This window comes from Echinops telfairi, unplaced genomic scaffold (genome assembly GCF_000313985.2).
Source record: "Echinops telfairi isolate 266 unplaced genomic scaffold, ASM31398v2 ScPeMD7_28;HRSCAF=97, whole genome shotgun sequence".
NCBI lineage: Eukaryota > Metazoa > Chordata > Mammalia > Afrosoricida > Tenrecidae > Echinops > Echinops telfairi.
Window position 1 is genome coordinate 2094021 of NW_022103925.1, and position 15935 is coordinate 2109955.

General features: G+C 50.4%; 1 protein-coding gene across 1 annotated transcript in view; it reads right to left on the minus strand.

Moving 5' to 3' along the window:
• The window catches only part of FAM193A (family with sequence similarity 193 member A), an 83261-nt gene that overhangs the window by 53663 nt on the left and 13663 nt on the right, over positions 1–15935 (minus strand). Inside the window, exons 2-5 of the mRNA XM_045289489.1 lie at positions 10817–10974; positions 10244–10411; positions 3494–3728; positions 417–541 (exon numbers count right to left, since the gene is read on the minus strand). Coding sequence (XP_045145424.1) covers positions 417–541; positions 3494–3728; positions 10244–10344 — 461 coding nt within the window. The 5' untranslated portion in view covers positions 10345–10411; positions 10817–10974. The remainder of the gene's footprint in view (positions 1–416; positions 542–3493; positions 3729–10243; positions 10412–10816; positions 10975–15935) is intronic.

A 15935-nucleotide genomic window follows, 5' to 3' on the forward strand; every position in this document is an offset into this window, starting at 1 on the left:
CTGAGATAACCTTTAGACTGTAAACCAAAATGCTCCTTGGATTTTCTTAAAACTAAGCCAATAAATCGTCTAGCTCAACTAGACTGGTTTTGGGTTTTTTTTGCCTTGAGCATTATGCTCTTAAAATAACTGTGCATCAGGATGAAAGTGACAGTAGCAACTTGAAAGGTTCACAGGACCCTCACCTTAGGGGGCAGGACTGTGCGAATGGGAGTGCGAGAAAGATGGCAGTCAGAGACTGCAGCCACGCAACCGAGGTGTGTGTAGAAATGGTTTGATTAGTGTGTGTGGTGTGTGTGCTATCGTCTCAACAATTACATCAAAGCCATACAGGAGGAGGAGGAAGGCATGTGACAGTACCCATGCAGGTGCTCCTCTTTCTGCCCACAGGCAGCTGCTGCGAGGTGGCCACGTACCTGATCTGGGACACCAGTGTCGGCAGGTTGCTCTGGAGAAGTGGCTCAGAAAAGACGAGATTCTCAAACAGGTGCTTATTATGCAGCTCCCACGTCACCTGGAACTTTTTCAAGTGCTCATTTTCCTAGTCAAAAAAGAGAGACACACGTACTGAACTGATGTTGATTCCCAGATTCCCAGAAAGCTGGGCCAGCTCTGCCGCGAGCTATCAGGCTGGGAGCCACGCCTCGCCTCGCCTCGGGGCTGGGCATGTGGAAGCAATTCTCAAGTGACGCGTCCGGGGGCAGGCACAGCAGCTGGAGCCCCAGCTGGCACCCGGGAGCCACGTGGAATGACCTGGCACAGCTGGTCCAGGAGGGCTAACCCTCTCTGGGGCTCTCCGTGCTGCCATGTCCTTTTTCTCCCTCATCCATCTCACTGGTCTCTCCGAGCCAGTCTCCTCCACCTTTCTTCCAAGTCACTAATGGTTCTTCAGCTGTGTTTCCCCGCACTCGTTAGTCTCCCCACCAAGCCTTTTGGGGTTAACAATGACATATTTCTACATTCCAGCTTTCTGCTTGATTATCCTTCATAACCTTGTTCCTTGGCTCATAACGTCAACTGGACTCCATTTCTTTCAATGCTGCGAGCGGAGTTACGTTCTTTGAGAGTCTGACTCTGTCTGTTGTCTCTGCTGGCACCACTCACGGTGCCTTGAAGCGTGCACTGTGTTTTGTTGTCATTATTTTGTTCCATTTGTGTGTGTCTGTTTTCTTGGGGCTCTTTAGTTGTGAAGTTTTATTCTTTCTGGAATCTCAATCTTGATCCTTGTCTCACAACTTCCAACATTGTTCATTACTTGACACCAAATGAAACCCGTTGCTGCGGAGAGCTGCTTCTGTTTCACGGCGACCCTACAGAGAAGAGTGTAACTGCTCCATAGAACTGTTTCCAAGACAGGCCATCTCTGTGAGTGGGCAGACGCACCTCCCTGTCCTTCTCCTGCAGTGGGGCGGGGGCTCAAGCAGCAGCCTTGTGGTTGGAGTCAGTGCTTAGCCCATTGCGTCACCTGGGCTTCTGCTCAGGACAGTCTCCGAGGACCTGGCTTTGTGTGTGGTTTCTGCCGGCTCTCATCCTTGGTGGGTCTAGTTTGTGGGGCCCAGTGTGCTCATCTTCTTGCAGCTGGATCCATGGACACTCTGGAAATCAGGTGTGCAACATTCCCCCAACCTCGCCCTGCTGCAGAGACAGATGCACTCTCTCACCAATAGCACTGGCCCAGCCTGTAGCCCTCGGAGATCTTGGGGTGGCCATTCCGCTCTGGTGCACAGCTTCTAGCCCACCATACAGCAGGGCTGTGATCATGTGCGGCGGCCACAGGACGTGCTGAGCCCACCTCAGCTGGACTCCGGCTCCCTGTCCGGTCTGTCGAGGGTGCGGCACGGTGGGCAAGGGCATTGCAGCAGGTCTTGCTGGGGCTCCTGCTTTCACTTGGGCGCCTTCCCCTGCAAAGCAGCCACCAATGTGCTCAGAAAGGATGTCTGTCCCCAGCGATCTATGGTCTTCCTGCCTGGAGTATGCGGTTCAGGCTGCGGTGCCATGGGAAATACCATGCCCACCTCTAGCTGTCAAGGATGCAGACCCAGGACAAGGAGCTGAGAGTCTGAGTGCTCTCACAGGGGCTGGCGACAGAGACCTGCGGGTCTACGTGCACCTCTGGGAGCTGCCGCAGCACCTCAGGTCGCAGCGAGACAGCATGTCCCGCTTCCACTCTCAGGAGACAGGGGAGCAGGGGTGTTTGCAGAGGTGGTGGCACTGCCCAGGGGTCTCAGAAGGACAAGCAGAAATCACTAAGTAGAGGTGGGAGAGGGAGGGACAAGAGACAAACGCTGACGGGATAGGACTGTGCCCAGGAGTCTGGGAATCACTTGGTGGATCTGCTGCCAGCCTTTCCAATCTGGGTCTGTGCAGCTGAAGCAAGCCCTAGGCACATTCACCCGGCAGCCTCCGCTCACCTGCTCACAACCACACTTTCCCAAGGGTTTAGAAGGTGGCTAACAGGCAGCATGGGCTTGTAAGGAAACGGTGGGTACAAATTTGCCGAGAGCAATGACGACCTATTGGCCCTATTTAGCATCAGCCCCGTGCCATGGCTTCACTGCCAGCAGGAGCCCCCAGTTCCTATGTGGGACTCATGCTGTAGCCAACCGTAAGAAATCCGCCAAGAGCAGACCAGGGATGTCATGTGACAATACACCTAAGAGATGAAAAGATAGTGCCTCTGCAAGCCACCAGGAAGGAGGGGGATCTCTATAGAGCGGAAGGAAGTCCCCGGCCTCGGCTCACCCGGCTCCATCTCTTGGACGGCCCTGAAGGGAGGGGGACAGCAGAGCACCTGGGCTGCTGCGTGAGAGAACACAAGCCCCAGAGTGTGGTCATGAACCTGGCCACACGTTGCTGTGTCTAAAACAGGGCAGGTTTTCAATGAACGGGAAACACAGAGCACTTACTTACTTTGAAGAAAAGTTCTTTCCTCCACCACTACCACACACGCTCCTCAGGGTCGCCCAGGCAGTGTCTGCATGAAGCACCGCCTGGACACCGACCCACTCAGCACTATCGCCCAGCAGCAGCGTTGAGAGGGAAGGAGAGGAGGAAGGACCATGTGGGGGTAGGGGGAGTGTGAGAGCCACACACAGGCCTCAAAGCCTCAGATGACCACCCACCTCCTCCCTTTGATTGACCTTATCAATCAATCAATAAATCAATCTATCTGGACAACGGATGGAGAGGAATGGGTATACCTAAGTACAGTGCTGGGGAATAATATGAAAAACGTATTATTTTCTGGACTTCCAGAAAAACAAAGAAACCACTCAACAGTCCAGAAAGCTCCTTAGAGGCAAGGACTGCGAGACTGTCTCCATGTACTTTGGACATGTTGTCAGCAGGAGCCTGTCCCTGGAGAAGAACATCTTGCCACAACTGTTAAGTAGAGGGGCAGTGACAAAGAAGAGACCCTCAGTGACATGGACAGGCACAGGGGATACAGTCATGTAGCCACCCAGGCACCAGGGCAGAGGCGGTGGTCTCTTACCAGCGTGCCCAAGAAGGAGCTGATGGTGCGTGCCGCCTGGCAGAGCGCGCCGTACTCCTCCAGCAGCAGTGAGATGAATTGGTGCGCTTGGGGCGGGCCCTGGATGGCCGAGGGGGCCTTCACCTTGGCCGCAGCTGACAGCTGTCGCAGGAGCCGCACCTTCATCTCCAGCACGTATTCTCGGGCCTGCTGCTCCAGTCGCTGGTACAGCTGGTAGGGGTCCCTCTCGCAGAGCCTGCAGAGAGAGGAGAGTCAGGGCTCACGGGGCCTGGAAAGCTACCTTTCTACAACCATAGGCTAGCTGGGGACCATGGCCCTCCCCACCCGGGAGGGATGCCGCCTGGGCCCTACACCCCAGGCAGGCGGCCAGCTAGACAGAGCCCTGGGGCGCTTACCCTTGGTCACCAGGCGGCGTCTGTGAAGAGCTTACTCTGACAGAACCCCAAGGAATGCCAAGTGGGCAACTTCGTTTCCTCTGTTTCACAGACAGAGAAGCTCGAGCCCACACAGATGGTCGCTGGTGTGCGATCCCGCAGCCAGAGGGTGGCAAAGCCTGGACTCGCTCACTCCCAGTGCAGAGCTAGCCTCTGAGCTAGGCTGAAGGAGCCTGACGTGGCTGCTAACCCAAAATTCGGAGGTTGGAACCCATCAGCCACCACAGGAGGGAGATGTGTAAAGCTCCCAGCCTAGGTAAGCGTACTAAGCAGTTCTACTGTGGCCTATGGGGTCCCTGTGAGCTGGCATCAACCCCCAGCCCTCAGCAGCACTGGCAGAGCTGGACCAGGCCCAAGACTGAACCAAACACATGGCCAACCCTTAGTCCTGAATGTTCACAGGCTAGTGGGGAAAAGGGCGCCACACCACGGAGAAGTTAGGGGCCTGTAGCCGGCAGCAGGATTCCCCCATGGGTCTGACAAGGAAGCCACTCGGCACAGAATAAAATCTGCCAGCGGAAGAGAAGGGGCGAGGGGCATACACACGTCCCGCCACCAGGAGACAAGTGCAGTAAGCGTTCTCATGCCCTGCCTGCCAGACCTGGCCATCACCCACTTAAAACCTGGCTCTGGACCACAGGCTCCCACACGGCTTTGGCAGCCAGCCCCCTTCTCAGAGGAAAAAAGAAAAGCCTCAGTGCCCCATGGCAAGTCCACACCTTTGTACTGCAGCCTAGCATCCAGGTTCAGGGCAGCCCTCTCTGCAGGGGGGGTGCTGCCCACCCTGGGCACCACGAGGGGTCACGCCATCTAGGGTGCAGTAGCTGGGAAGGACCCTGCTCTCTGAGGCACAGTTCGATGGGGACAGAGGAGGAGTCAGCAGGCCAGGCCCAACACCCACAGCAGCAGTCACCGCAGCACCCGGTTAGAAACGCACCACCCAGCCGGTCCTGCGTTTCACACTATGGGACCTTTGACCCTCTGAGTCCTGCATCTGGCCAAGAGTAAAGAACAACCATGGTGTGTTCAGAGGCTGCTGTGTCAAGCACTGCCCGTGATCAGCCGCATGGCCACAAGACAGGTGCCGAGTAACACCCTAAAGTGGGCAGGAGCCCTCCACAGCACACATCAACGGGCCCCTCCCACTGGAATGTCACTCTATGGCAAGTTCAGCGGTGTGCGCAGAAACAGAGTGGGCTTCATGTGCTGAAGGACTGGACGTAGTCTTCTGAGGGCTCTCACACCAAAAAGCAAAACTCACTGCCACTGTGCCACTGCTAACGCACAGCCTGCAGAGCAGGACTGTCCCCGTGGGTTCCGACACTGAGACTTCACCGGAGCAGCACTCCTCCTCTTCCTCCTACGGGCCGCTGGTGGCGTCGAGCTGCTGACCTTGTGGTGAGCCGCCCAACAAGTAACCACTCTGCCTCAGGGTTCTCAGCACAGTGAGATCAAGAGATGACGTTAATGGGGAAGTGGGGACTAACAAGAAGCATGCGAAGAAAATGTTCTGAAATGGATTGTGGTGGTGATGACTGCACAGGTAGTCTTAATATGACTGAATACTAAAGTGACGCATATGCCAATAAAACTATTCTTTAAAAAGAGAGAGGGATGCATTTAATTTTCCTTTTTTTCCTACACTTTATAGCTGTAATGAAATGACCAGGTGGTGCTTTTTAAAAGCTGATATTGAGTCAGTAAACACTGGCCATGTGCTTGGCACGGACCACACCAGTAAGCCTGCCATCCTTGGGGCCCTCACAGCCCGTGCGTCTGCGTGATGCCAGCTACAGAGCCTAAGGAATGGTGCAGCCCAAAAGCTGAAACTCGCTGCCACTGAGTGACTCCTGCTCATGGCGGCCCAAGAGAACCTAAAAGAACAGTACGAGACCCAGGAACCCTCACTCTGTGCCTCTCTACCACTGTCCAAGTCCGCACTCTCCCAGGCACTCCAGGTAAATGGATGCATTCAGGTATCTGCGCTTTCAGCTTCCGCTTACTTCCCTTGGCAGGATGCTTTCAAGGCCCAGCCATGTTGTAAGAGTGCTGCTCCTTTTGGTTGCTGATGAACATTCCACTGGAGGCACATAGCACCCTGCACTGATTTATCTGTCCATGTACACTGGAGGCTTGCCACTTCTGACAATCGGGAATGGCGTGGCGACGAACACTGATGTACAACTATCAGTTTGTGATGCCGATGCTTTCGGGGTGTAACTTACTAACTGGTGGATCATATGGTCATTCCACGTTTGGCTTTTTGAGGAACCATCCATTTTTCCCACCGCTTTACGTTCCCACCAGCCTAATTTCTACACATCCTCACCAACTCTTCATTTGCTGTCTGCAGCTTTGCTGAACTTAACAAGTCTTTTCCTGGGCGTTTGCATATTCTCCTGAGCCTTCTAAACATATGATCGTGTCATCTGCCCTTACTTTTCTTGCACTCCTCTCAGGATGCTGGGCAGACGTGCTAAGTCAGAAAGGACCCCTGTCTTACTCCATTAACCTCACCTTCAACACTGAGCTAGATGTTCAAACACTGCCTTTATCGTGTCGAGGAACTTCTCCTCTGTTAACTGTGTTTATAAAAAGGTATTAAGAAATCAAATGCTTATTCTATATCACTTGAGATGACTGTGTTCTCCTCCCTCCCCCCCAATGCTACCCATGTGGTATTATACTGATTGATTTTTCATATTCTGAACCATCCTTGCATTCTGGGGAAGAATTTCACTAGGTCCTGGTATCCAAACCTTTTGAATGGGCTGCTGAATTTTCGGTCTGCTGGTATTTTGCTGGTGCTTTCTGCATCGCTATGCATGAGGAGTATCAGTCTTTGTTTTTCGTTTGAGTGCGTATGCGTCTGTCCCTGGTGGTGTTACCGGGCTTTGGTACCAGCGTATTGTTGACCTCGTGGAATGGTTTAGTTAGTATTCACACTTCTCCAATGTTTGGGGAACATTTTTAAAAAATTGTTATCAATTCTCTTTTTTAAAAATAGAATTATCAGTGAACTCACCTGGTTCTGGAGTTTTCTTTGTTGGGATTTCAAGATTACGGATTCAATCTCCTCATAATAGGTCAACTCAGATTTTCTATTTCTTCTTGAGTCCGTTTTAGTCGTTTCCCGAAATCTGTCCATTTTATAGGTCTAGTTTGCTGGTGTACAATTACAACTGTTCACAGCAGTGTCTTCGCAACAATTTGTTGTTCTGAGAGTCACTGTTCGGTCACCTCTGACTCACTGTGTCTTTACAATGGAACAGAATGTGGCTCAGCCCTGTGCCACCTGTCTGACTACTGCTGTGCCTATATGCAATCATCCTGTCGCATCTAATCCGTTTGGTTTCTGTAAAACATAACCTTCTCTATTGCTTTTCCCGTCTCTATTTTGCTATCTCGGCTCTGATCTTCACCATGTCTTCCTTTTGCTGTCCACGCTCAATTGCTCTTTTTCCTCTGGTTGATCGGGCATCTATCTGCTCTCACAAACAGGCACTTGCAGCTATCAGCCCCCTCTTTGGCACCACTATCACTACACCCCGTAAGTATGGGTATGTTTTGTTGTCGTCTTCCTTCGTCTCGAGGTACTTTCTAATTTCTCTTGTGGTTTCTTCTTGGTCCGCTGTTTAAGAGCATAGTGTTTAAATTCGTTATTTGTGAATTTCCCAGCTTTCCTGCTGTTGAATTGTGAGTTCCTTCCATTTTAAATAGGAAAGGTACTCTGTCACAACAGTCGCAGTCTGCGAGGATGGTGCAGGACGAGGCAGTGTTTCCCTCTGCTGCACACAGCATCTCCAAGAGTCAGCAGCCTTAACAACAACAATCCTTCACGGAATAATTCAGTGCTCTTTTATTTACACTGCATCAAAATAGAAGTTCTGGCATCGTAGAGGGGCTCAAATCATTTTCCTTTTAAGTGTTCCCTCAACTTTGGGGGCAAAAAACATCTGCAATAGGAAGATGAGAGCTGTCAGTTAAATGGGGCAATGTTTCCTAATGAAGTTCTTCCAGGACAGCCCTTCCTACCTTAGAATGATGAGCAGACACCATACACCGTCATCATCAGGGAAAGTGGCCTCCAAACAACTCCCATGACCTTTTGTCCCTGGTGTAATTTAAGATTTTCTTGAAACGTCTTTCTTCATAATAAGCCCCCGAGTCCTTCAAGAAAATCTATCAACATCACCCCTTTGGAGTTTAAGAAGCCGTCACCATACATACCCTTCCTGTCTTCAAGTGAACTACTCCGGTGGGTCCCGGTTTGGACGTCACTGCTCTGGCTGGACTCTGTCTCTGGGTAGCATGGAGGAGTCCAAGGTTCACCCTTGATTACACTTTGTTTCATAAAATTGTCTTCATTAGCTTCCATCTTGCTTAAAAGACTGATGGAAAGAGCAGCCCCTTGAGCTAAGTGATCTTCGAGCAATGGTCCCAGCTCCCAGCAAGCGGAAAGCTGGCAGAGGTCAGGTGTTTTCTTAGAACAGAAACTGTCTGACCACATGAGAGCCCCACTTCAGCAGTTACCCCATCAATGGTACTTCCGCAGTCTTCTTCCTTCGTTCTTCGTGTGCTGACGGCCGCCCCTTCAGGAGCTCATCCAAGTCTTCCTCAAAACACTCGATCCATGTAAGAAACTGTTGTTTTGGGGGGCAGCAATCCTATAAACCTGCAGCAAAATCTCAGTGATTTGGGAAGAAGTCCACTTGAGCTTGGCTAATAAATTGATAACAGCCCTTACCTCAAAATTGTTTTTTTCCATGGCACAAAAATATAACCGTCCCCCCCACCGCCCCCTCAAAAAAAGGCACCCTAATGAGACTAAGACAAGTAAGTGTGTGGCTGAGAAAACGTGTCGGCAGCAACCCATGGATCACAGATAAGCTTAACATGTTCTGTTTGGAACTGATCCATGCATGTAGGAACTGGAGTCCTCGCAGCAATAGAGAGAGGTTGCGTGTGTGCAACTGGAACAGGGCACTCTGATCATTGTAAGGTATTAGCTCTGGAAATCTGAGGTCCCACCATTCAAGGGCTGTTGTTGGGACTTGACCATCTAAGGCTCCAACCATCTCTCTACACTGTCACTTTCCCAACACGTGTATTCCTACAGATGAGCTTCACTAGCAAACAGGAGGGGTGGGGGAAGGACACACACACACACACCCGGCCCTTTAAGCAGCTGCCACTGGGGGGAGCTGCTGCTGTGTCTGTCTGTCCCAGCAGATCAAGGAGAATCCACAGCCCATGTGCAAGGAGGATAAGGCCTCACTGTCCATCATCCTGCACAGGCAGCCACTCTGGGGACAGGGACAGGGGATGCTGAGGAGCAGGACAAAGAAGCTGTGGCCAGGCTCTCTTTCTTCTTTCATCAGACACTCCCCTGGTGGCTCCAAGCACCCAATCAACGGAACCCACCTGCTCTTTCTAACTCAGTTGTTGCTTGGGGGGGGGGGGCGCGGCAGCACGCTGCCCCTGTAGTGGTGTGCTACTTGCACCCTTCTGTTTAAGATTACACTGCGTGTTACTTTCCAAGCTGTAGTTCTGCCTCCTGCTAAACTTTCATAATCTACTTAGTCATGGTTTAGGGTGCAGGTTATGTATTTTCTCCCTGCTACTCATTAACAAGCTCAACTTCTAAAAGAGGCCCATGCCATCTGGGACCAGTGATTCAGAGAGAAAACCCTGGCCACACTGGCTAATGTCGTCAACTAATTACTCTATGAACACAACCAGGGCTCGGGGCAACGTCTACTGCATGGCAAACCGGAGCTGGTAAGACCTCGGGAGACGTGGGGTTCACGGTGGGGGAATAAACATCGCTAAGACGAAAAGTGACCCACTAACATCTGGCTCCAAGGTACTTACTGCTCCCCAGGGGTCGCTCAGAAAAGGAGGGTGAGCAGAAACCCTCGACTGGACCTGGGAGTGACGGACGTATGTGCCAGAGACAAAGGCAGTGGCTGGCGTCTCTCGGGACCCTGCCTCTTGCTGTGCTGCTTAGCCTGAAAGAGTGGGCCAGGCGAGGGAGGGGACACCCAGGTGCACAGGCGGCTCTCCCGCCTCCTCCCTGGGCATCCTTCCAGGTGAGAGCCCTTAGCACAATCCCTGGGACTCTGCATCCCAGTCTGAAGGATGAGGGAGCGGCAGCCTGTGCTCACTCTTTGTGGTGCCGGCCATGAGGGTGGCACTTTTCACCAGAGGGCCCGCTGCTGCCCAGGCTCCACCAGCGAGTGAGCAGGCAGAGCAGAAGAGCTGAGAGGAAAGAGGCAGCTCCCTCGGGTGGGGCAGTGGACACAGGTCCGAGTACCTGTCCACCAGCTCCTTCATGCCCTCTCGGTCAGGGACGAGAGACTGGTCCTGGTCCTCCGCCAGCGGGGTCCCAGCCTGGCGGTACACGCAGCGCACCATGTAGCGTACTTCTGACCAGTAATTCTGTAGCTGCTGGGACTCTCGGTCCGTCTCTGCCGAAATGTCCCTGCGAAGCGTGAGGAGGACACAGGTAAAGGGACAACCAGCAGTGTTAGCTCCAACCCCCAACAGGCAGCTTCACTGGGAGGACTTCCCCAGAGCCCACCCTCCTCCTTTCCAACCCATCGGCCTCTCCCCCAAGCCTGGGTGCTCCCGGACACAGCTGCCGAGGCCTGAGGAGTCCTGTATGAGGGTTTGGTCCTCCTGAGCCCACCCCAATGAGCCACCACCAGCAGCTGCTTCCCTCTCGGCTGGGTCTTGCCCAGAGACCATCTGCCGCTGCCCCTCCCAGCCTTCCCCATTCCCCGGTTACTCCTCACAGTAGCCAAGCCACTGTCCCCTTCCCCATGAGGGGCAGAAATACTGCTCTTTCCATGGCTGGAGCCCACCTCTCCTCGGAGAGGCCACCCACCTGCGCTCGCTGCAGGCCTCACATGCGCAGGCGGCATCAGCAGCGGTGGAGGTGCCCAGTCCCCCTGCTGGGGGAAGCGTGGGGGCGCCCACGGCCAGTCTGCTGCCTGTCTCCGTCTGCGGGGCTCCCAGGGCATTGTGCAGGAGGAAATCTCGGCTCTGCTGGGCAGACAGATCATTGACAAACAAGATCATTACAACTGGCCAAGTGTTCCCGGCAGCACTGTCTGTCAGCTGTCAGGGGAAGGTCTTTCAGAAAGCAGGCAAAACCTCAACACTGGCAAAATTCAAGCTGACGGGCATGCAGGGAGTGACTTCGTTGGGAACATGTTCTCTACCTTCTCACAGTTTACACGATATTTACGTGGAGATGATGTGCCATGAACTTCTTCCATTGTGTGAAAGAAGGATTCTACTTCTGATGGGCCCTAAGCACCCATGGCCACCACCCCACTGTGGGCACCTGCAGGGAGCGACACGCTGTCACAGACATCTGAGTGCCACTTAGGGCCACAGCCCAGTGGCCATGCTGCACCAGCCTGTGACATCACCAGCCCAGGGAGCCTCTCTGACCCTTGGTGCCATGCTGGCTGCCCAAGGTGAGGGACCAGAGGCTTCAGAAAACTAAGCGGCAGGAGACGCGGGGCAGGCTAAGCAGGGGCGGGCTGCCTCCCTGTCGAGGTCTAAGACAAGAGCAGGTGCTGGGCTCTCAGAACCAGCGCCTCTCCGCTGGCTAGTGACAGAAACCCAGAAGGCTGGCCGGGTTCCTTTGGGAAGGAGAGGTGAGGCGCCCTCAGGGTGAAGCACAGGGCCACCACACCTGCCCCCTCAGCGAGCAATCACCCTCCTCACCCTGGAGAGGCACTGGGAGACATGGGGACATGACCATGTGCCCAGGGAAAGAGACCCCACACACACAGAGGAAAGAGGGGGGTGGGACTCGTCTCCACAGGTCGCAGGGGGGGCCTCTGAGGTGTTGGGGGGCTGGAAGCGTGGCCAAGTGCAGGGGTGAACCTCTAGAGTTTCCCCATGACGCAGAGAAGCCAGAGGCATTTCTGGGTGTGTACCTCCCCCAAGTCCCCGGTTTATTAGGGCTGTTCTCTAGCTCTGTGATGGCATCCACGCCATGATCTGAGCAGCCGATCCCCGCACGGCTTCCTTCCTGACTGAAAGCTTACCTCTGCAACACCACAATCAACAGGATCCTAGAAGTGTCGCCTTGTAAGATGCAGGTACATAGATACAGTATCTCCATCATCATCATATTCGTCCATGTTTCTCAGTTTAATCAAATGCAGCAAAAGTCCAGCAACCACAACAAGAAAACTCACCACGCCCAGCATCCAAGAGCCACACAGAAGCAGAGAAATGGGACCCAGGAGGAAAAACAGTCAATTAAAAAAAATAGACCCAGAATTAACAGATGCTGCAACTAACAAAAAAGAAAAAGAAGAAAACATGAAATGGTGAGAAAATGTAAAATATACAAGCAAGTCTGGAGCTTTTAGAGAAGAAAAATAAAATATCAGAAAAGAAAAAAAATAAACCAGGTAGAATTAAGGGAAGGCAAGGCATAGCAGACTATCAATGAAACCAAAGACATGAAATAAAAAATCCAACACGAAGCGCCAAGAAAAACAATATTGGGAAAAGAAACTGTCTCTGAGAGATGAGGTGTCTTAACACAGTGTGATGGTGCATGCCCGAGAGTGGGACATGTCGAACGAACAGGTGTGCAACAGCATCCCAAAAAGAGGGGTGGCTTTTGAAACCGCCAAAGAACTTTCCAAATTTGACGAAAACTGTAAGCTGACACAAAGGAGAGGTTCCATTCGTTGCAACCACAATAAATTAAAAAAAAAAAAAATCAACCACTACTGCAGCACATTATAATCAAACTGCTGGAAACTAGCAATAAACGAGAACCTCGGAAGCAGGCGTGGGAAGAGAATGCATTCGTGAAGGCCAAGAGCGATGGCCAGTCCAGGCAGGAGGTGTGCCAGAGAAGAAGTGGCCAACTACCTGGGCTCTGACACCCAACTGAGAGAGGTTTTGAAGACAAAAGTGACATGAAAGCTTTCAGACAGACAGAACCTCACCTGCGCTACACAGGAAGTGTGCGAGAATTTGAGCAGGTGCTTTGAAAATATCAATAAAATTGATAAACCTCCAGCCAAAGATAAAGAGACAAAACTCAAAAATGATCAGCATTAGGAATGAAAGTATGTGTGTGTGTGTGGGGGGGGCGCGGCGGGTGGCAGCGCAGGGCATTACATCAGGCCTTACGTAAATGATAATAAAGGTGTATTACAAGTGCATTCACACCAACATCTTAGTGTGATAGGCAAATCCCTTTAAAGAGAAAAACTAACAAAGCTCACTCACAAAGAAGCAGGTGACCCCCAACAAAGGAACTGAGGTCACAGCTCAAAACACTCCCACAATGACTACTGGGACCCTGCGGGCGTCACTGGCAAATCCCCCTGAGTGTTTCTGGTACAAACATAACCAATTTTATGCACTCGTGTCTAGAAAATAAAGAGGACTGTTTAAGTCAACCTGGCACTGAATTAAACACCAAACCAAATTCACCTGACTCATTCTATGAGGCACGTCTTAAATCTACCCACCCATCAGCTCCAGAGAGACCTGAGACCAGAACTGGAGAGGCCAAGAATCTTCATGAATATGGGTGCAGCAATTCTTCACAACATGCGAGCAAATCCAATTCCGCAGCAAGTATCAAGGACCTCAATCAGGAGCAAGTGAACTACCCTGGTGGCACAAGGTTCACTCAACATGCTGGAAAACCATCACAAATTTGAACAAACTGAAAAATGAAAGATCCTATTCACCATTCACATCCTACAGATGAAGAAAAGTAACTTGACAAGTGTCAATATCTATTTAGAATAATAACTCTCTCAAAATAGTAAAACCTAAGAAGGGAACTGCTCTGACCTGGTCAACGGCACCTACTAATACGCCCTACGTCTAGTATCACAGTGTGTGGATGACAGTTGCTTTCTCAACCCCCAAGATTGGGGGAAAGGGAGGGATGTCTACTCAAACTACTCACACTCAGCACTTCTGGAGGACCCGGCAAATGGAATGAAGGATCATTAAGAACTATAAGACACAAAGGTTAAGAAAGGGGAGGGAGTCACTGTTTGCAGATAATGATCACCTATGTAAAGAATCCTAAGAAATCTTCCAAAAGAGAGCTGGAATAAATGAGTTTTTTCCATAGGATACAAGGTTAATATGCACTCCCCTGTTAAAATAATCAATTATTTAAGATCAAAAGGGCAGCAATTGCCCAGGACAGGATTCAAAGTGATGTAACAGGAGAATAAATTGGCATAGAAAATAGATGAAGTAGAATAAATTATGGTACACTGAGGGGATTTCAATGGATGGGTTCAGTGTATAACTGATGTGATTTTAACCATCACCCAATTCATAGTAAAATGCTGTTTTCTTGTTGCAAGTCAAAAGTTAAAAAAAAAAAAGTTGTATTTGCATACATTAAGAATGAACCAATGGATATGGAAATATATTAAAGTACCTTTTAGCAACAAGCTGTGAAAATTTGAGGCTTTTTTTCCTTCAATAAATGCTATAGTGCCTCTAGGATGGAAGACTACTGAAAATGCTGAGAACGGGTCTCTAGAATCTCTGAAAGAAGAGGACTACCAAGTCGTGAACTACAACGCTCCCTCAGGTCAGTTCTTCCCAGATCTCTATACAGGATTTAACACAGGGCCTTTTTTTTTCTTTCCCACATTCTCTGTCGTGATCTGGAAGAAAGTGTAAAGACCAAGATGGTTTCCCATTGAATACTTGGCACCCACTGTATGTCCTCAGACTGCAGCCCCACAGCACCGCACCACTCTTCCCAGCCCCCCAACCCCCACGGGCTCCATCCGTTTTTTCTTCTGGCCTCTGAGCATAGTTTGGGGGCAAAGTCTGCCCCTTTGGTTTCCTGTGGTTGCTTGTTCTACAGAGGGCACGCCTCCCTGGTTTTACGCCCTACTTCAGGGGCCTGTCTACTGTGTAGCTTAAAGTAGATCCCTGGGGATGCCTGTGTCTGTCTGTTTTAACTGATACTGTGTTTAAGTCAACCAGGCCCTGAATTCAAACACCAAACCAAACTCACTGCCATCAAGTCAGTGCCGACTCACGGTGACCCTGTGAAACAGGGGAGAACTGCCCCTGTGTGTTTCTAAAACTGTCACTCTTTACAAGAGTAGAAAGCCCTTTCTCCTGAGAGCACCTGGAGGTCTCAAACTGCTGACCTTGCTGATTGCAGCCCAAGACATAACAACTAAGTCACTAGGGCTCTGAACTGAACACCAAGTCGACAAAAATTCACAAGCTGATTCTAAACTTTACATGTCAAGGCAAAGGTCCTAGAATAGTTGGAACACTTCTGAAAATGACAAAGTTGGTGAACTTCTGCTATCTTAATTTCATGACTTGCTATCAAAGCTTCAGCTATCAAGACAGACAAAAGGAGAGGCATTTATGTGTAGTGAAACAGAGAATCCTTAAGTAGAATCATGTACAAGATTAGCTGTTTTTTTTTGTTGCAATTATCATTTATTATTTATTATATTATTTATGGCATCTAGTTTACAGCATTACATATTTCACATACAGTATTATTATACATAGTTCTTACAAATACTGTAATCAATAGCCTATGAAATGACTTAAGGGGTGTACTCGACAGGTGGGTCGCCGTCTTTTTCCTCTGAAGGAGCGGGTGTAGGCAGTGGGTGCTGTTACGCAAAAACCACGATAGAGTGAAGCCGCGGAAATCGAAGCGCGAAGTGGCGAGGGTTCACTGTATTGGGTTTCTTTCTTTTCCATATAAAACTGTGATTAGTTTTCCATTTGTTTCAAAAACAATTGGGATTTGGGTCAGAATTGCACTGAATTTGTAAAATGTTTTAGTAATATTGACATTTTAACAAAGTTTAGTCTACTTCCATTTATGCAAGTTTCTTTTAAAAGTGCTTTGTAGTTTTCCTTGTATAAGTCTTTTGGTAAGATTTACTCCTAAATGTTTTCTCTTTTGTGTAGTTACTGTAAGTGGTATTGTTCTTTCAATATCT